The sequence below is a fragment of the Delphinus delphis genome, chromosome 6, assembly GCF_949987515.2.
Source record: "Delphinus delphis chromosome 6, mDelDel1.2, whole genome shotgun sequence".
NCBI lineage: Eukaryota > Metazoa > Chordata > Mammalia > Artiodactyla > Delphinidae > Delphinus > Delphinus delphis.
In genome coordinates this window covers 47,690,864-47,713,050 of record NC_082688.1, presented here as the reverse complement: position 1 = coordinate 47,713,050, position 22,187 = coordinate 47,690,864, and the positions used below count along the sequence as shown (strand labels likewise).

At 38.6% G+C, this 22,187-nt stretch overlaps 1 protein-coding gene across 1 annotated transcript in view; it reads right to left on the bottom strand.

Moving 5' to 3' along the window:
• Positions 1-2,371: 2,371 nt before the first annotated feature.
• Positions 2,372-22,187, bottom strand: part of CEMIP2 (cell migration inducing hyaluronidase 2) — a 78,527-nt gene continuing 58,711 nt past the window's right edge. The window contains exons 18-24 of the mRNA XM_060014635.1: positions 18,862-19,070; positions 15,603-15,785; positions 12,616-12,835; positions 9,832-9,930; positions 6,451-6,605; positions 5,034-5,137; positions 2,372-4,680 (exon numbers count right to left, since the gene is read on the bottom strand). Of these exons, the coding sequence (XP_059870618.1) occupies positions 4,484-4,680; positions 5,034-5,137; positions 6,451-6,605; positions 9,832-9,930; positions 12,616-12,835; positions 15,603-15,785; positions 18,862-19,070 (1,167 nt within the window). The 3' untranslated portion in view covers positions 2,372-4,483. The remainder of the gene's footprint in view (positions 4,681-5,033; positions 5,138-6,450; positions 6,606-9,831; positions 9,931-12,615; positions 12,836-15,602; positions 15,786-18,861; positions 19,071-22,187) is intronic.

Below are 22,187 nucleotides of genomic sequence, written 5' to 3'. Positions count from 1 at the left end.
AAATTTTTGGTTTCCCAGTACATGTTATGTTTACACTATACTGTAGTCTATTAAGTGTGCAATAGCATTGTCTAAAACAACAATGTACATTCCTTAATTTAAAAACTTTATTGCTAAAAAATGCTAATCAACATCTGAGCCTTCGGTGAGTAATCCTTTTGCAGTGGTTAACATCAAACATCACTGATCACAGATCATGATAACAAATATAATAAAAATGAAAAAGTTAGAAATATTGCAAGAATTACCAAAAAGTGAGACACAAAGTGAGTAAATGCTACTAGAAAAATGGCACCGATAGACTTGCTCCACGCAGCACTGCCCCAAACCTTCCATTTGTAAAAAACACCATATCTGGGAAACGCAATAAAGTGAAGCACAATAAAACAAGATACACCTGGAAATATTTTCAGCTTTGTAGGCCATACAGTCTCTGTGGCAACTACTTAAACCTGCCATTGCCATATGCGAGCCATAGTCAGTATGTAAGCAAATGAGCATGACTGTCCTCCAACTAGACTTTATTAATAGACACTGAAATTTAAATTTTACATAATTTTCTCATCATAACATATTACTCTTCTTTTGACTTTTTCCAATGTGTTATATTTGAAGATGCGAAACCACTCTTAGCTCAAAATTAGTATATAACCAGTCTGGGGGACAGGTTTGTCCTACAGGTCAGTTTGCCAATTCCTGACTTATCAATTTTGATTATAAAGTCTAAGCTTTTCTGAGGATGAATTTTAAATCTGTTATTGCTTTTCATATCCAGAATAATCACAATATCCATCTTAGAAAATTTTTAAAAATGTATCTGTGAAGTTGCCTTCTGACCCACTATTGGATTTTCAGGTATAACATTTTCACATCTTGCTGTGGCTGACATTTTTGGATGCCCTGTGGGACACCGTTCCTCATTTAGAAATAATCATAGTTCAATCAGTCATTCTCTAATTTTATCACATAAAAATAAAGTGGTGTGTGCCCTTCCCTACAACACCAGTGCCTAATTAGCATCCTTTTTTCAGCTTCTCTCTCATACTGAAGATAAATATGAGTAAAAGACCTTCAATCTTCCAAATGATGCCAAGAGTCCAGCAAGATGTGAACAGCATTTTGCTATTTGTGAACAAGGGACTGGAGATGCCTTTTCTTGATTTTTTTTCCTCCCTGAATTTTTGTTGAAAATGAGCTCCAATCCAGAGTGTGTGCTCATATTTCTAAAAGACTGGGTTATTACCAAGTTAAGACCAACTACAGTGATACAATCTGTTACCCAGTTACTCCCATTCATGGTCTTCACTTCTAGGGGAATTTCTCAAGTTATTAAACATGAATTCATAAGTATCTGAAAGCCAAACAAGAATTCTGGAGGGTAAACTCCAACTCTGCATCATGAAATCAACAAACATTGTCACAATGGAATCTAAGTACTTACCTCTTAGGACCAAATGAAAAAACAAACAAACATGAATCAAGCACATTCCTGCTTATTGAAATGCCTTTCAACTGGACTTATCCAAACATTACTGCATCCCTTAAGGAATGAAAACTTAGTTATGTGAAGCATTCAAGTCTCTATCCATCACTTCATTGCCCAGCCCTCCTCCCAAACCAAGTACTCCATTTAATAGCATGAGGGTATGTTCTCTTCTGATCGAGCCAGAGAACAGAGAAGTCATAAATACCTCCTCCCCACACCCAGGTCTAAACATCAGTTTAGCGGCTGCTTTGGAGTCATATTCTACAAGACCATGAGCCTGCCTTTCATCTTCTCACAAGCACTCTCTTCCAGCCTCTGAAGATAATATACGGCACACTGATTCAGGGGGAGAGGCAGAAATCTCACAGGAAAGACTTAAAACCCAGGTCTGTCGACATATGAGAAGGCCCTGCGTTTCTCATCAGCTGGCTGATTTGTGCACGGCCACATTTCTGGAGCTCAACCAATTGCCTCCCCTGATGGAAAATGCTTACGAACTTATATATCATCTTTGAACACATTTTCTCAGTAAAAATAAAACAGATTGCTAGCTCCCAAGTGCTGAAACGTGGCTATCAGCTTCGATAACCAATTTAACAATTTGAAACAATTAAGGACTAAAAATTCTATTTGAAAGTTCGATTAAAAGGAGACCATAGCGAAGTGCTTTGTTTAGGGCTGGGAATTCTGTAAGTAATATAGGAACCGCAAATAAAAAGAATAGATAATCTTAATTTTGTTTTCCTCACAAAAAAATTATAGACTGAAGTTAAACAGTGGGCCTATTATATGAGTGCAGTGGTTCTTAAACCTGGCTACATGTTATTAGCATCACCCAGAGCTTTAAAAAAAACTGCAATGCCCAAGCTGCACCCCACACCAATTAAATATGAATGTAGGAGCTGGGGGGTGGGGCCCAGGACTTCACAGTTTTTAAAGCTCCTCAGGTGACTCCAATGTGCAGCCAACATTGAGAACCTCTCCATTGGCCTTATGAAGATTACTTATTAGTTTTACAAAATCTACTTAGTGGAGGACCATTTCCCTTCCTTATGTCTGCCCATAGGTTCTTTACAGCTGGGATAGGGAATAAAAAATGACAGATTAACTGATTGACTGCTTGCTAGATAAATAGAGTCACACACACATATAAAAAAATATACATGCACGCATATTTTTATTTATTTTACTTAGGCCCTGATCATTAGCATATAAAGCAGAAAAACTGAGTGCCTTAGAACGTACATATCCTCTCCAAATCTTTAAAGAGCCAAACTCTAAAAATCACACATAAAAGATATTGGTCATAAAACACACACACACACACACACACACACACACACACAAACTTTAATCACCTTGAGGAACGATGATCCAATAATATATTTAATAGGTAAGATTTCATTCATTGATATACAAAAAAAAAAAAACACCCCAAAACCTAAACTTTAAGACATGTGCCCTTAGCAAGAGCACTTACAGTTAGAAAGGTTTATCGGTAGCACTTTGAGGTAGCATATTTTATAAAGTAATAGAAGTCACAGAGCTGCTCTGCAGTTTCTCTTGGACAGAAAAGGACAGGCCATCAGCCATTGCTCTTGGTAGAGAAAAGTGAATTTGTCTGTACTCACTGCCAAAGTCAACCTGAACATACTCCCTCCCGTCTTGCCATGGCCATCCCTCCACTACACTTCATGCATTGTGGGTTTAGGAAAAGGTAAAGGCATTACAATGCTTCTTTCCTCTTGGTGTGGTGACATCCCAGGCTGTGGCAGCAATCTTTCTGCCACATGCAGTGCTCACTGGCAGGAGATGCATGCACCTAGGGGGAAGAAAAATATGGCATCACAGTGTCTTTTTTTAATTGGCTCTAACAATTTAGTTAAGAGTAACGGATTCCTCTAAGGCTAAAAAAAGGTTTCTGAATATTCCCTCCATGATTCTGGCCCTTAAAAGGCTCTCCTTTTTTTCTCCCCGAGTACAATATTTTGTGGGTATCATTAAGCTTTCTGCAATTGTCCTGCCAGGTTGGTGAGCAGTAAGGCTTAAAAAAAAATCCACACACAAAAACAACAACAAAAAAAAACTGGGTGCAGGAGAAACTCCAAGAACAGACTTCCTTTGTGCAAGTTGAAACGACCCAAGTTTATAGTTCAGGAAAATGGCCTGCTTCTTTTTTAAAAAAATGTAAATATTTAGCTCAGCTCTGCATTTTAAATACAAATATACAGTCAAAACAGGCTAAAGATTAAAGCTGCAAAAATGGCCCCACCAACATCAGACCATGGTGCAGGTCAAATTTTTTCCCAATGGTCACAGATTAAAGGGATGTCTAACTCCTAAAAGCCCTTTGTCCCAATATATTCCATACTTCTTGTTTGAAAGTTGAACCCTTAGAAGGAATCAATATACAAATGAATAAAAATAGCACATGTCCAGGCAAAAAAGGGCATGAGCTGGGCCTGAGTTGCCACTTAAAACTCTACCATTCAGTATCATACCAAATCCTCAAAGGCTGCCTGGAACCAGGGCCCAAGGCATTCCTGAACATGCCAGCCACGCAGGTCAACTGCTGACCCAAAGTCAACAACACAACTGAGCATTAGACTTCAAGTATCCAAGGTGCTACAAGAGCTGGTCCTCTCAAGGACTCAGGCTGACTCTCAGAAGCCCCCTCCCTCCCCCAAGACATCCCATTGTACAAAAGGTGAAGCACTGCTTATGGTCACTACAAAACACAGGAGTGGGAGGTGAGGAATAAGAGAACTGATCTCTGAAATATACCAGCCTAACAAATACAAATAAATTCTTTAACATTTTGTACAACTAGAAGGTGCGTGAGCCCATATTCAAGCAATCACTTTAAATTCTTTCTTTTCTCCCCTTTCTGTATCAAACAGGAAAATAGTTCCGTTGGGTTAACAGTGTCATTTTAAAATGCCATAAATTAAATAAGTTAGTTCACATTTTTTCCCCCAGCTAAGTTACAGTTAGTCTCTAATGTGCTTTTGAAGTTTGCTTCAACAGCTCCAAGTCTCTTCGGCGGACCGTGCCAGCTCTGGGACAACCATATCCGTCCAGCTGCAAAGGTACGAATTGTTCAAGCAGCCCAAGGCCCTCTCTAGCAGGACTAGTAAACAGCTTAGTCCATGATGGTTTGAAGTTTCCACTGAATCCCAAAAATATGGTACTCCCTTAAAAAAAAGAAAAAGAAAAAGTTCAATTTGTACCTCTACTAGTTCCATGCAAGATAATGTGGGAGGTGAAGCGGAGGTGAGCAAAACAAAGATGGCTGTGAAACAAAAACAAAAAGAACTGTACTTCCTTACGTCAGAGAATGAACTCTCACCACCCACCTCTTGCCCCAAATAACAAGCCACGTCCCAACACACTTCCTCTACAACTGTCTCCTGATTTAGAAATTATTTTCATGATACCCACCCCAGCCAAACAAGCTCATGAAAACAGTCTGGTAGCTATACTCCACCGTAAAAATGCATATGTTGCTGGCCTCCTAAGAACTTCACAGAAGAATACAAATACAAACCTTTGTTATAAAGATTGGCTGGTTTGGCTAATCCCAGAGATACTAACGAATCTGAAATATTCAACTGCTTTATCTCTCCTCTTGTGCTCAACAGGACAATTGACCTGTGAAAGTTAGAAAATCAGAGCAAATTTCAGTAATTCAGCATGTATTTACTGAGTACCGTTCTGAACTAAATACAGTATAGAAATACTAGATAAAAGCAGAACTCAAAAAAACAAACAAGGGCTTCCCTGGTGGCACAGTGGTTGAGAGTCCGCCTGCCGATGCAGGGGACATGGGTTCATGCCCCAGTCAGGGAGGATCCCACATGCCGCGGAGCGGCTGGGCCCGTGAGCCATGGCTGCTGACCCTGCGTTTCCAGAGTCTGTGCTCCACAGCGGGAGAGGCCACAACAGTGAGAGGCCCTCATACCACACACACAAAAAAAACCCCACATTCCTTTTCATCCCTGCTATTACAAGTGTCCCCTTCAATGCCCCACCTAGAGCTTATGTTGCTATTACAAGGGGTCTATAAATGTAGGGAAAGCAAAAGTCATTTAGGTCAGTGGACCTAGTGGATGGCTTGGGACACAGCTCTGTCATGGAACAAACTATTTTAACAGAGGAGGTTAGTTTTGTTAGTTTCAGATGCTCTATATACCTACTTAAGTTCTATTATCTACTTACTAAGTAAATGGATAAATGCCAATTCTAAAAAAAAATGAAATAAAATCTGTTCTCCATGGTTTGGTTTAAATTGCTACTTTTATTGTGAGTATATCAACATACACATTCAGATCTTTTTGTGGATTCTCTCTTCTGATCTCTCTATCCTCTGCCACTACTACATCGGCTTATTTACTATGGCTTTACGGCTTATTTTAATACCTTTTGTGTCTGCCCAAAAGAAAAAAAGGAAGATTTCTCTCCTGTGAACCTTTGTTCAGAGACTAACAAAGAAAAATGAATCAGACTAGCGCTCTTAAAAGAGAGACCACACACTCATTCACTTAAAAATCAATTTACTCCTGGGGAATTCCCTGGCAGTCCAGTGGTTAGGACTCCACACTTTCACTGCTGAAGGCGAGGGTTCGATCCCTGGTCAGGGAAATAAGAGTCCGCAAGCCACATGGCGCAGCCAAATTAAAAAAAAAAAAAAAAAAAAAAATCAATTTACTCCTTTCCAGTCACTTCCAAGTGACCCAGGTGACAACCTCCTATACCACAGTCATAGCACAATGCTGTCTGAGGGTTCATCAGTGGGAAAGATGGCTGCAAAGGTAAAATTGTCTATAAAACTATCTATAAAATTGTTTTAGGAATCCTAAATACCCTAAAAGGGTAAAAGGGCAGGTAGACAAACCAAAGCTCAGAGTTAACCGGATGTCATCTTTAAGGTACCTTATCCCTCATACAGAGCAAGCTTCACCTACCTTGGAGGGATGCTTGTTTTTAAATACTCTTCCATGAGACTGACATCAGCAAAAGAGAAAACCTTTTTCTCCATCAACCGGAAGGGAACACTGCAGGCATCCACAACCAGGAGGAAGACGCCCTCACTTCGGAAGGTAAAGTCAGTGCCGTTGATCTGAGAATACAAAAACATCTGCGGTCATCACCATTTCGGCATTTCCAGGATGACTCGTCTTTCCAGCCCCTTTCCCTCTGTCTTCTAAACCCATGAATCAAATAATAATTCCCAAACTCAAACTGTATATTCCATTACTCTTCCTCTGCCAACATTTGAGATTGAGCCTGTGTTCTCACAGACTTTTGCCTTCACTGGTCTTTTCTGACTGGCTAAGTTGCTACAAGCAAGGCATGGCAGCCCACACTCAGCTGAGCAGGGTGACTCTCTCTGCAGGCTCAGGGTCTTCATTCTTACACACGTAGTCTCTCAATGGGGTCAGAGCTTTCCAACTCAGTGATAGGGTGGCAGCCTCTATACTGCAGCTCAGATACTGTCACATTGGTTCAGGAAAAATACATGTATCTATATGAAATAGATATCTAGTCAGATAGATAGATAAATAGATAGCATGCTTTAACCCACATAAACCCCCCCATTATAGCTTAGATTTAGAACAACAGAGGAGCCCGATTGCTTCATCTCCTTTGTTCCATATATAGCTCTCCTTTAAAATCAAAATGGAAAAATGGTAATTTTACCAGGATTTAAGCCACAGGGTATTACTATATCTTGTTCACCATTACTGTGAACTGAAATTTCCAGTTGTCCTCTTTAAATTAATGGTTTGAGACCTTTTCAAGAAAAAGGAATTCCAGATACATCCAAATCTCATTAATTCCTCAACCAAAAAGGAAGGGAAAAAACCTTATTAGACTGAAAAATGATTTAACATTAATTTAAGTCATAGGCACTCTTTCTCTTTAAAATGTGTGAAATTATAAACTATGTTAAAAGCTAACAAAGGAGAAGGGCTTCCCTGGTGGCGCAGTGGTTGAGAATCCGCCTGCCGATGCAGGGGACACGGGTTCGTGCCCTGGAGCGGCTGGGCCTGTGAGCCATGGCCGCTGAGCCTGCGCTCCGGAACGGGAGAGGCCACAACAGTGAGAGGCCCCCGTACCGCAAAAAAAAAAAAAAAAGCTAACAAAGGAGAGATGCTCTCTTCACTACACCTGTCCTTCCTTGGAGAAGTTATACTTAAATTTTATTTCTAATCACTAATGATCTCATAGGAATACAAAATGGCTTTTTGCCTATATTTAAATAGCCCTAGTCTAGAGAATAATTCCAGAAGTGCTTGACATAAAGTGCCATTTTATATTTAGAAAGACTGAAAGTGACTCACTTATTTTTAAAAATCTGGATACTTAGAACTGAGACACATTTGATAAAACATATACATAATGATCCCTAACACACCCAAACTGTCCCCTTGAAAAGTACCCCCCCCAAAAAACCTGTTACTTAAAGGAAACACAAAATTTTCCGTAAAAACTAAAGCAAGGCCATGTCCAGCAAAGACTCTTCAGGTAATGCATGTGAAAAGTATTGGAGGTAAATGTGACAAAACACAGTCCTCTGTGATCTCTTTTAGGGTCCCAGGCACCCAGTGTGCAGCAATGGAGTCAAACAATGTCTACAGACCCAGAGGAATACCCTACCTGAGATAGTCTGGGCAAAACAATATCTTCTTTAATTATCTAGTGAGCTAGCAGAGCAGAGAGACTCGGCACCAACTTGCTTACCTTTGCAACTGACACCCACCAGATTCCACGCAAGTAGGCTGGGATGGGTTCCTCATACAGCTGACTGCATTGAGATGTTGAGCTAACAAACTTCATACCAATAAAATTACATCATGAACATACTACAAAATGAAGAAATGCTAATGCAGGGCAATAGGTATATATACTTGAGAAATCTTTGAGTTACATAGGGATCTTTCACTCTTTCTCTCTTTCTAATTGTGGTAAGAACACTAACATGAGATCCATCGTCAAACATTTTAAGTGGACAATATATTACTATTGACTACAGGGACAATGTTGTACAGCAGATTTTGAGAGTTTATGCATTTTACTCAACTGAAACTTTATGCCTTTTGATTAATAACTCCCCATTTCACGCCCCCCTCCCTTAAGTAGCAGTATTTTTAATTCAGGGTTGTTAAAAAGTTCTTAATTCAGAGTTAAGTTCTAGAGATGGATGGATAATGGTTGCACAACAATATGAATGTATTTCATACCACTGAACTATATAAACTTACAAGTGGTTAGGATGGTGAATTTTATGTTATGTGTATTTTAACACAATAAAAGAGATTGGGAAAGAAAAAAAAGAGTAAGATTTAATTTTGCTCACATATATGGGGATTTGTGAATGTGTTGTCCACCACTTAAAGAAAACCGAGCTCCTAAGGAGACCACATGAGACTGAGCCCAGACCGTAGCTGGGTATCAGCTGGATGGCTAGATACCTCCTACCCAAAGAGCTCTTTATATAGATGCACTCGATTTTGGACAGGCCACATGCCTAGAGCTGGTTACCTTGCGGGCTAGCTTGGCTCTTAGCCCAAATTCCAGTATTGATATGAGGCTAAGGCTTTTAACTCCCATTAACCTACTTAAAAAAGACAACTAACACTTTGCATCTTCACTTTCTTCATCTGAAAAAAATGGGAACCAGGCAACTTCAAAATAAAACGCCGAGGAAATTTTAAAACCTTCACTTCCCATATTTTAAACAAATAACTGGGGAACTTCTTTTAAGCTTCAAAATCCAAGGTTAAAATTTCTGCATATTGATTATCTATGACAATTTTTTTTTTTTTTTTTTTTTGCGGTACGCAGGCCTCTCACTGCTGCGGCCTCTCCCGCCGCGGAGCACAGGCTCCAGACGCGCAGGCTCAGTGGCCATGGCTCACGGGTCCAGCCGCTCCGCGGCATGCGGGACCCTCCTGGAATCTGGGGCACGAACCTGCGTCCCCTGCATTGGCAGGTGGACTCCCAACCACTGCACCACCAGGGAAGCCCCTATGACAATTTTTTTAAACCAAAAACGCCTTGTCTCCTACAGAAAAGAAATCTGAATAATTACCTGAATAATTTTAACATTCGCCTAAAAGTAATCAATAAACATAATTGACTGAGAAAAAAATTTAATAAATTTATCTTATTTATTTAAAACGCAAATGTTTAGGAGGTATTTACACCTCTACTGTATTGCTCACCACTAATAATCAAAATGTGATTATAAACAAGTGAATGTTGCCAGAGAGAATTCATGTTACCAGGATAAAATGTAAAACTGAGAAGCTGAGGCAATGTACACACCAGATGGTACTCACAGAAATAACAGACAGGTCTCCACGCTGAGTCTCTGCTTGACTGGGTGACTGGAATTGCACAGGGAGGTAGCTTTTATGAGGATCACTTGTAAACACCACCTAAACAGGGAAGAAGTTCCATATCTATGTCAACTGCATCTTCCTCCAAAAAGATCCTTCAAAATAAACTCAACTATACCAAAGCCAGTGAGTGGGTTTTTGTTTTTATTTCTGTTTTCTCTGAACTTTCTGTACGTATTTCATGACCTGGAATTCTATCTTTTGATACAGGCTTTATACGAGAAGTGTATGTTCCTAACTTTCTGGAGCAATCTCAGTTTCAAATCATTGTAATCTTGTTAATAAAATCAGTTCTACAAATGACTACATAAATATGCTTTATATCTAAATCTTTGTAAACATTTCATGCAAAAACAGTCACAAATCTTTTCAAAGGTCCTTTTCAGACTAGTTATTCTGAATTGGGACTCAGTCACTCCAGGACTGAGGAAAGAAGTGTAGATGACAAGGACTACCCTGTTTAAAAACTTTCAGGGGTCTGTACATCACCAGGTCTAAATTCCTCCACCAGACCTGCAAAATGTTCCACAAATAGAGTCAAGTCTTATACACTCAGGACCCTATTTCCCACTATTCTATCACATTCAACATGCAGGGCAGTTCCCTCACTTTCCCACAAGCACTTTACCTCCTCTTCTGCTACCCTGCCTTTTCCAATGCTGTTCCCTTCCCAAGAACACCCTTCCCTTTTTCCTTCTACTCCAAATCACTGCCAGTCTCCAAACCCCAACACCCACCTCCTCCCTAAAGGCTGTCTTTTCATTCAAAAGCACTCTTAACTCTTCACACAATTTAGCACTTAAAAGCATATGCCCTGGGGAATTCCCTGGTGGTCCAGTGGTTAGGTCCAGCGTTTTCACTACCATGGCCCAGTTTCAATCCCTGGTCAGGGAACTAAGATCCCGCAGGTCACGCAGCATGGCCAAAAAAAAAAAAGTGTATGTCCTTATAAAGCGATGCCAACAAGAGCAAATAATCATGGCAAGAGCAGATAATCATGATATTAAGCACTCAGAAGCTGGACACTGCTTTGAAGTCTCAGGTCTGAAGTCAAAAACTTCATGTGAATTTTCCTACTTATTTCTAATACACATGTGTTTTTGACATTCAAAACAAAAATTCCCCTCAAATTTCCAAGTAAAAGTGATGTCCCCAGATGCTTCAAATACTTCTCAACTGCCAGGTCACTAGTCGATACAGCTTTAAGAAATGAATCCTGATCAATGTTTTAAGCCCAAAGAATAAAGAACGCTAAACGTCAATGCATGGAACCATTTAACAAGATAGGCCCAGAATAGTTCTGAAGATGATTAAATTATTTTATAAATTGTAGTAATTCTTATAATAATTATAAATTATTTGAAGTCTTTTCAGTAATGAAGGACTTTCTTAACAAATTCAACTTAAGAATTAGGCTGGAAAATTTACTTCCCCACAAAGACTATCTGAAAATTTCACTTTAACAGTCAAAACATTACATATGACAGGCAAGGATTCACGTAAACTTCTTCATGTACCTGGTTTATTTTTTGGTCTGTTCGTTGGTTGGTTGGTTTAGTTGAATTGGAGAATAGAGGTGGCTCAAGGGTATGAGCAACCAAGACTATGACAGTGAGTTGTCATCAGAAAAATACTTATCATATATCACGATAGGAAGCCTAAAACCCCCTTCCTTTCCCTGTTCTTACTGCCTCCAATGGACAGAAACAAGAAAAATTAGAAATAAAGAACCTGTGCAATGGAAGAATTTTTGTTTTCTCAAATCACTTATAATGATAAGAAATAAAGATTTAGAGGTTTTCTCCATATTAATAGCAAGCATTTCTGTGGCAATAAGGACTTTTTAAAAACTCCTCTAGGCCAGTGAAACTAAAATGTGAACATGTATCAGAATGATCTCCAGGGCTTGTTAAAGCACAGACTGCTAAGCCCCATCCCTGAAGTTTCTGATACAGTAGAACTGGGTAGGACTCAAGATTTAGAATTTTTCATAAGTTCCCAGGTGATGCTGATGCTGCTAGTCTGGGGACCACAAGTTGAGAACCATTCTTCTTGACCCATGTTTGTTTATATAGAGGTTAAAGATCAATTAGGGCAATATTAATTCTGTATTTCTTTTTCACCTGGAATTAGTCTGACTTCCTTCGGAAACCCCATGCCTGATTTTAGCTCATACTTTGGATTTACTTTCATTGCCATGTTTTCTCAAGATCTAGAAGGAGACCATCTCATTAAGAATATGTCACAAGAAGCATTTCACTTCTAGCCAAAGTCAGTTTGTACTTTTAATTACAGGTAAACATAATAGCACATGCTTCAAATTAATGGCTTTTCATCTTGAAGGAAACAATTTTCCTACAAGTGCCTTTTCTGAAGATAAATTTCACACTTCCAAGAAAACAAATTATTTTTTGATATCACTGACATGCAAACGAAATAGCGATACTGTAATGGAATCACATCTGAGAAAGAAAAGATGACAACCAATAAATCCACAATCATCCAGGGCAAACTGATATATCACAGGGGGAAGGTGGTTTTATTATAAATTTGGACTGGTTGCTACTTATGAGCATCACATTCTACAATGGGCCAAAATTCAGGGGAAACCATGCAATATTTATAAATTGGCAGCACAGATGTTTCAAAAAAAAAATGTGCTGATTGCACAGAACCTTTTGACTTTTTCTCCTGGACCACAGACCACTTTTATTCCCTGTTTACCTGATGGGTTCCGCAGCCCTGACAGAGTCCCTTGAGCATGGATGGCATCGGCTTGAGTGCTGATGGCTTTCTGTAATACTGGGGATACGCTTTGGCCATGCAGTTACTGATGTCTTTGGAGTCCGTTGCTGCCTGGATCTTGACTCTTTCGCATCCCTGAGATGAACAGTAACTGTGACCATCCCTGTGGCTTTTGGCTTTTAGATACAAAAACAGCAACCTGCACAAAACAGAAACCAGTCCAACAGATGTTAGATTAACTCTCAAAAACTTACAAAAATTCCTCAAATAAGCTCACGGCCAGAAGGGATATTCCTCCAATAAATTAAAATTTTTTTTAAAGAAAAATAAACTACAAAACCAATAAAGTTGTTTCTCTTTCCTTTCTACCCTCCTAGGGTTCTAAGTCAAATGCAATACCACTTTAGAAAATATTTTGATAACCTGATTCAGTCGTTATGGGCAGTATCAAAGTCGATTTCTGGTTTGAATTAGTTCAATTGGTAATTTAGGAGGATGGAATTTGGCTTGGCTCAAGAATTCCTTGGAAAACTTTACACTTGAGTTTAGGATTTGGTAAATTAGTGTGGTTTATTCTTTTTTTTTCTTTTGGTTTACAAATTGTTTTGGTTTAAGGCACAAAACTGGAATAATTAAAACACCAACTGTGAGACTTGTTTGGTTAAGGCCAAGATATGGTATCAAATCAATTCCTGTGATATTTACTAAGAGCAGATGGGCCTGGGGTCCTTCTGTCTGTACTTTGGCCAAAATCAAGCGAAATGAACAGTCCTACCCATTCTGAATTCTCCTCCTACTGCCAAGATGAATGGAAAAGCAAGTTCCAGGCAGTAGTCCAATGTCTGTCAGCAAACCTAGGCCTTCTAAACCAAAGGAAGTCAAGATTCTAAAAAGGACTTGATCAAATGCGATTGATTACTGGAGTTCAAGAGTTCACATTTTATTTATTTGTTTGTTTGTTTGTTTATTTATTTATTTATAACAGTAAACTTTTATTGAGGACGTACAACATCCCAGGCCCTATGCTGAATGATTTGCATGAACTGTGTGCTCTTCAACCTCACAACAACCATATGATATAGCGTTTTTATTATTCCCAAATAACAGATAAGGAAACTGGGGCACAGAAATATTCACTAAATTGCCCAAGATCACACAATTAAGTAAGGCAGAATATTATATAAAGTCAGGCAATCAACTGCAATTCTCCAATTGCAGTCATGAAGAACCTTCTATTTATAAACTCAGCTCTGCTTGGCAAAGTAAGAACCAACAAAATAGAAGATCACCCTGGATCAGTAGAATTTCCTGGTAATAATTGCTTTCCCAGAGGGGGACCCACACTAGCTCAACTTTCAGAATTGAGGAAGGCAATGCAACATCTAAAGTGCCTGGTTTACTGAACGCTTACATGACAGCCCATAGCAGTCCTTTCTTTGGAGACATCACTCTTAAAGAGTTCACATTTTAATATGAGGTCAGTGAACAACACAAAGTTGTGATGAGGTGAAAATCAGCCACTGTTCCAACATCCAGTAATTTTAACATATATATAAGGAATGACAGGGACTTGATTAGGCATGGGACTTTTGATATATAATTTAAATCATCAAAATGAATAGAATTAAAAAAGAATTTGAACCTCAAAGGCTGAAGGACTCTAGAAATATCCAGATGAAGAAATACTTCCCATCCTTTTACATATCAATCATTAATTTGTGATCACCAGACTGTCCTTACAAATTTGGGCGTTCCATTTATTTTTGTGGAAAATCAACTGAGAATGTGGCAGTTCTATCATCTATAGAATAAAAGCCCAACTAGGTTGCTGAAGTTGAAATCAGAGATAATGATGATAAAAAAAAAGACTTAAGCTGATAACACTGGCTGCAGCACCAGCCCTGAAGGGCAAATGAGTTGCATCTTCTTCAAAGGTTAACAAGACACTTGACTGAACCCTAACCTCATTCCCCCACAGTCAATCTTGCCACCCTTCTCTCCAGTAGGAAATTTTGTCTTTCCCCAAACATGCCGTGCCATGTTCTTCATGCCTCCATGCATTTATCCACACTGTCCTTGGAACACCTTCCTCCTAGTCACTCCTCAAGAGTCAGCCCCAGTGTTATCTTCTTGGGTTGTCACTGGCCACCCAAGGCTGAACCTCTGGGTTACCTCAAAAGGCACACTATAGGACTTGCAGCATTTAAACCTTTCGCGCTCTGACTACTTGCTTTACATGCCCACATCCTTCAATGGACAGTGAATTTGCAGAAGAAATGTGCCTTATTTACATTAGTATCTTTATAGTACCTAGACAATGACATAGAGTAGAAATGCCAGGTTAAGGGATGGATAATGAAGGAGCATGCTACTTCCTGGAAGAGTACAGGAGAGAGAGCCTACCATAACCCAAAGGCTGAGAGACTGTAACTGGATAAAAGCAGACAAAGCCAACAGGACCCCAGGTGAACAGGATTAGAACTAAAAAGTGGAAAGATGCAGGCTAGAGAAAGTTGAAAGCAAATATGCCATGGTTACACAGTGATTTTTTTAAAACCCAAGGTCAACTTGAGAGATAGTCTTAAAGGAAGAGAAAAATGAGCTTTCACTAAAATATGAACTATATCATATGGAAATAATCATCTTTAGAGTCGTTATGGAAAACACTATTTTAATTTTCAATTGGGCCTACTGGTTCTTTATTGACAAGGATAATTTCTCTTTCTAAATCGCCTTAATAGGTAAACAGCAAACATCTCACTCGATTCCTACTGCCAACTGTAATTACGAGTCATTCTAGTTCTCTTCTAAACCTCTAATGGTGATGAGCAGAGAATTACCCACATCAGCTGCTTTTCTAAGCAGCCGTCACATCACAATCTATTCTTAGTTACACTGAAGAACTAGTAATTTCACCACTAAAGAAAAACAGCAATAATTCTCATTCACTGGTTGCCCTGAATTACCCCGTGCTGGAGTCAAAATAGAATTTCCTCTCAGACTGTTTCCTCTGCAATTCCTCCAGCGAATGCAAGGGCTCATACTCTTCCATTTTGGATAATGAGCCATTATGCCGCTGTAGAAAGCCAAAGGTAACCTGAAAACTTGTGTTTGACGGATAGCAGAGCCCAACTCGAATCCAGTCATTCCTATAAAGGAGAGACGATAAAAACATGAATTCACATTTGAGCCAGTACATTTTGAGTATTACAGCATATGTAAATTTTAGCCATGGTCTTCTCCTTAAATTTCTGCTGTGTATGGAGCCACTAACAATGCAAGCCCTGAATCCTAACACACTAATGAATCATCGACTTTTACATGTTACCCAAATTCCGCTCCTCAATATATGTACAACAATGATATGGCTTATAAAAAATTCTTGGTTTCAACAGGACTTCAGGGAATGTGAAGAGAAGCTGGATAAAATGTACTTAGATACTGCAAGCAGATAATAAAATTGAGACAGTTGGGTATGGGTATACTAAGATGGAAGAAACACTAATAGCCTGATAGTGGAAGCGTACGCTGGTAAAATCTTTCCAAAGAATTTTTTAATTCATAAATATATTTTTATCTTTTATAATTACATTAGGATAAATTGTTAGTGGTAAATTTGCTAGAGATAAAGGTGTATGCATTTTTAAAGTCTTTGATGAATATTACCAAATTGCCATAGTGTTGTTTCTTACCTAATGTTCTAAGATATAAAATTAATACTTTTTGAAAACCATTAAGAATATTTTCCCCTTTTTTATCATTTCTTTTTTTGGCATTCTTTAACTTATGGCAAAATATACATGTGGTAACATATAAAATTTACCATTTTAGACCTTTTTTCACTTTACAGTTTAGTGACATTAAGTACATTCACAAGGTTGTACAACCATCACCACTATCCATTTCCAGAACTTCTTAATCGTTCAAAACAATTTTAAAACAATATGTAACAATGCCTTAAAATTGTTCACACAGATTTCATCCAGTAATCCCACTAAGAAATTAGAAATACAGACCAAAAATGTATAAGAAAAGATGCTCTATCCAGTATCATTTGTAATACCAAAAGGGGGAGAGGGGCAGGAGAAAAATAATCTAAATGTTCATAGGGGAATGGAGTAGTTAAATAAATTTTGGCATATTTATATGCTCAGAGAACACTTGAGGGTGGAGAGACACGAGAACCCTATAAATGTTTATAATCCCTCAATTTGATTAGAAGAATTACAGGTTATTGTAATTTTTTAATGTTTTTCTGTATTTCCTTATTTTGTTTAATGCATAAGTACAGCTTTTATAACTTTTAAACTGTTATTTTCATAAGTGCCACTATGACAAAATCCATGACCTCTCTATAATTATATTAAATTTGGAAAAAAATTATCCATCTCCTCCTCTTGCCTCTGCCCATGATGTAACTTTTACAAACTTTTAGATAATTAAACAAGGAAAGTTGGACTGAATTTCAAGCCCATATAGAGTTTTGAAACTTCTGAGCTCATCTTTTTTTTCACTTTAAAATCTTTTTACTTTCTTAGTATTTATTCAAAAGTTATGCCTTGTATGTGCAGAACTCTGCATACCATTTGATTATAATACCTCACCTCAGATTCATAACCTGCCAGATATAACTTTTTGTATTGCGGATCACTCTTTCATATATCTCCTCCACCCTCTCTGACAATCGTTTGTTCCTTCATTGACTTCTAGGCAGCTCACTGATGGGGGTGACGATATCAGATTGGCTTTTAGAACCCACACCCTGGACACAATGTGGACCAAGGATTGAAGGTGGAGGGAGGTGGGGAGACCGAATAGGAGGCTGCTGCAGGGATCCAGGCAAGAGAGGCTAATGACCTAAACGCAGTCACAAGCAGTGACGGTGGAAAGAAGTGGAGAGATTTGAAAACATTAAGCACATAGGATCAACAGGGCTTGGCCACTGATAGGATGGAGAAATGAGAGAAAAGAAAGAGGAAAGGATGAGTCCTGAGATTTTTTTGGCTTGGTTGACTCAGTAAGTGAAGGTGCAATTGTCCAGCAAGGGCATAGAGAAGCAGCAGCCAGTGTTACAGGAAAATAGTAATGGTTCAGTTTAGAGCATGTGCCAGAGGCCTATCATCTCAGAATAAAAGCATCTACCATGATGTTCAGCCATCCTTGGAGGGGAATTCCTATACGTTCTATGTCCATCTCTGTTCATTCCAATTGGGTATTTTAAGAGAGTTCTGACGAGTCAGCCTTTATGAACCGTCAGGTGAACAAACCAATTTTTCAGGTACATATCTGAGCAGTTTCATGGAGTCCCATGGGTTAACCATCACACGTCTAGATAGTCCCAGCTCTTGTTTCTAGTCTCATCTTCTGTAACTTCCCCCACCTACGCTCCCATCACACTCAATCTATCAGTCCCTGAGCAGAACTAGCCCTTTCCCAACTCTGCTGCTTTTGTAACAAAACTGATCGCTTGTTATCACTTCTCAGTGCAGCCTGGCCCAACTCCCTTAGGCAGAATAGCTGCTCTTATCTTTTGTCCTTTAAAAAATAGTACTGGTTTATTTACTTAAATTTTGTTCTACCTGTATACTGTGAGCTCCTGAAGGGCAAGTACTTCTCTCAGTCATCTTTATATCAACTGGCACACAGTAAACGCTTAAATAAATTAATGTAAAAATAGAGCCCTTGATTGAAAGTAATATTATTAGAGCAGACAACTGAGAAATCAAGAAGGGATAGAAAGGTGCTTTCACATTCTGGTAGGGATGGCAAATACCTGGCATTATCCATGCCACAGTTCTTCCACTTCTTGCCCATTGCTGACATGAATAATCAGTCATACTACTCTCCTCTGTCAAGTCTAAACTTGGCCTCAAAAATCTTTTTACTTTCTAGGTAACCGAGTGCTCAGTTGGAACACCAGATACAATTTATTCCCATCCCAGCTACAGAGAATTAAAGTATTCAGCAGACGGTATTAAAACCTACCGTTAAATGGCTTTCTGCCCACAATTCCTTGACCATAGAGAAAAAGACATGCTTTTAATAGGACAGAATTCAATTTATACAATCTCTTAATTCCATCAATATAACATATATAGCCTCCCCATAGGAGGAACAAAGTACATAAAGTTGAAGTTCTTTACTTGCTACAAAGGAGATAGGTTGTTTTTCTCCACTAAATTATTAATTGCCCAACTATTTGAAATAACAGTAATAGAAGCATACTTGTTGAAGTTTATGAGGTATAGAAAAGCAGTCTTCGGTGCTGGCCCATTCCAATGGATGGTGTAGCCCTTCTCCAGCATGATCACAGGCTGGTACTGTGGAAAGGTTGCCTTCTGGTTAATTCCCCGGAGCACCATAGGGTAGGCTGGATACTCATCTCGTGTGATGGTCATAGTCAGATTCTGAGTGCTCCATGTCTGCACATAGACCTTCAAAACATAATTAAGGATTAAAGGGAAGAGAATGAAAATTTAAATAGCTAAAGAAAACATATCTAGCACAAAGTCAAACGTCTCTACTTTCAAAAGAGAGATTCTATGATCCGTGCCAGACTGACTGAGTAGTAGCCAACTTCATCCTAAGCTCCACTTACAATGAAGCCTGCTTAAGCTGAAATAGTAAGAACAGACCATGTGTTCTGGTAGCCAAGATCTTCATCATCTCTTCCACAACAGGCCAGCTTATTCGTTAGAATATAAAACCTTTGTGGGTTTACATAGCCTGTCAAAGAAATCCCTCAATCTGAAGTACACACATACAAAAAATTAGTACATTAATGTGAAAACTGATACCCTCTAGTCAAATCTGAAAGACTTTCCTCTGAAATAAGAGATGGAAATTTAAAATATCTCAGAGCTTTGGCTTTCAATTTTCCATGACCTACATCAGCCCAAGAAGTCATTTTCCACCCATTAAAAAAAAAAAAAGTTATAAAGTGTTCTGCAAAAACTGGAAAAACATATTAAACTGAGGCAAATTTGAAAGCCCTGAATTTATTCCAGTGGCATTTGAGCCCCATACTGTGCCAAAACAAAATCTTCCCCAAATGCATCCTCCAAAGAACAAACCTCAGAACAATTTCCTAAAACAAATCAGTATCCTGTAACAGAATCCCCCAGAAGTATTAAAACATTTGCAGAATGTTGCATTTAATCCACGCTACTTCTCTATGTTTTCTGTTTCTCTGATTTCTGCAGTTTTATCCATATTGATTCCTCAATTATAAATTCTTTGAGCCAGAAAGTCTTCTTAACTCTCATTCATGTTTGACTATAGTACTCTTCTCTACTGACACCACTTAAAGATTAAAATAGAGATAGGAATTTATTGATTGTTTGATTGATTGATTGGTACGTGGGCCTCTCACTGTTGTGGCCTCTCCCATTGCAGAGCACAGGCTCCGGACATGCAGGCTCAGCGGCCATGGCTCACGGGCCCAGCTGCTCCGCGGCACGTGGGATCTTCCTGGACCGGGGCACGAACCCGTGTCCCCTACATCGGCAGGTGGACTCTCAACCCCTGCGCCACCAGGGAAGCCCAGGAAATATATATTTTGAGACTACATTTAAATATATATGCTTAATATATTATATTTATTTATTCTTTATTTAAATGTTTATATTTGATCTGTATTTCATTATATAATAGGTTAAAATATAATAGAATACACCCCCGCACCAAACACATACATATATATATCCTGCCTTCTTCCAAATCCAAGAAGGATTTGAGGTGGCACATTCTCCTTATGTTACCACCTTTCTCCCTGAGCACCTTTACCCTTGGGTCAGCAAAGAGCAGACATCCCATTAAAATATATTTACAAATAGCTAAAGAATGATTATTCTATCTTGAGATCCAGTTGCTTCTATCTTTTGTTAAAAAAATACAGTATTATACATCATCCAAGAAATAACAAATGGCTACATATCTGGGCTCCCAGCCCAAATTCTCAGGAGAAAATTTCTGTCCTACCATTCCCAGAGCCGCCTGGGCAGTATTAGACACTTTTTTCTTTCTTCATCTTCAAATAAAAATAGAATTACTACTTTGCTTTTTAAGTTAGAAGTTATCAGGTTCACATTCTCAAATACCTTAGAAAATCCAAAGACTATATAGAGACATTTATAATAAAATATAAAGTTTTCATGAGTGAGCACATACCACTTTAAGACAGATACATGTACCTTTGAATACACATGGCTAGCAATTTAACTAAAACTGTAGCTACTAAAGAATTAAAAGCTTTTTATCTTCTAATTCTAGAATTTCTATATCTTCTTAGGCATTAATGAGTCAACTTAATTTTAGAGGGCAATTCTGGTTAAGAATAAAACGAATGGAAGAAGAAATCACATTTTCAACCACATTCTTCTTTATTTTACTATAATTATTTCTCCATCCTTTTCTTGTCCTTCCCAGAACTTAGGCAAGTATGACTCCTCTCGCTCCCATGGGGATGAGAAATCCCACAACAAAGAAGCTAATACGCCATTAAAATAAACCAGAAAAAGCTCTCTAATCTTTACCCCTCTTAAGCCCTTTGTCTTGTCTATACCACTGAGCCACCAGGGAAGCCCCCCTCTATTCTTTTATCTCTCTTAACATCTATTATTAAATATGACCATGTAATTGTCTAAAATATGGAAATAAAATTCTGCTCTCTTCAAAATTCTGGGCAACTGGTACCTCCATTCTGCAATCTGTCATCCATCAAATACCACTATTAAAATCATCTTTGCAACTTAGAGCCCTGCTCTTCAAATAATACTAATTGCAGCAAGCACTTCACTATGTGCTAGGCCACGGGTGAAATGCTTTACCAATACTCGTGCATTCTATCCTCACAACAGCCACGTACGAGAGGATCTAATATTACCCTCACTGAGCAGAAGCACAGAGCAATTAATTAACTTACCCACCTCATATTTAAGGAAGTAACAAAGCCAGAATTCAAACCCATGCAATCTGGTTCTGGCATCTGTGCTCTTAACGTACTACCTCCCTAATTATTCCATCCTCTTATACTGGGCATCCAGTTAATAAATTGCACACTAGCTTAATGTTTTCAAAGAAGTGTTTCCCAATCTATATCATTCCCTTCATATTTTCATAGACATTATATCATAATATAATTTGCAGAATTTCCTTGGATTCCTTCCTTGTCCACTCATTCCAATTCCTAGCTCTGTTTCTGAGAACATCTCACTTTCCGTGTGATCTATTGATATTCTGCCTCACAAGTCAGAGTCCCTAATTTAGAGGTAAAATAGAGATAATAACCCTGAAAGCAAAGAGTGAAACACCCTCTCAGGGGACACAGCTGTAGCACAGCAAAAAAACCTGGCCTAGGAGCTCAGGAAATATGGGTTCTCACCCCAACTACAATCCAACCATATTTAACCAATAGCAAGTTATCTTACTTCTCTTGGGCTTACTTTTTCATTTTTAAATTGGTTTGGAGTGGGGGAACTTTAAATAAAATTCTGTGAGTCTGTGATTCCTAATGAATTTTTTTCTTTTTTTTCCCCTAAAGAACCCCCCAA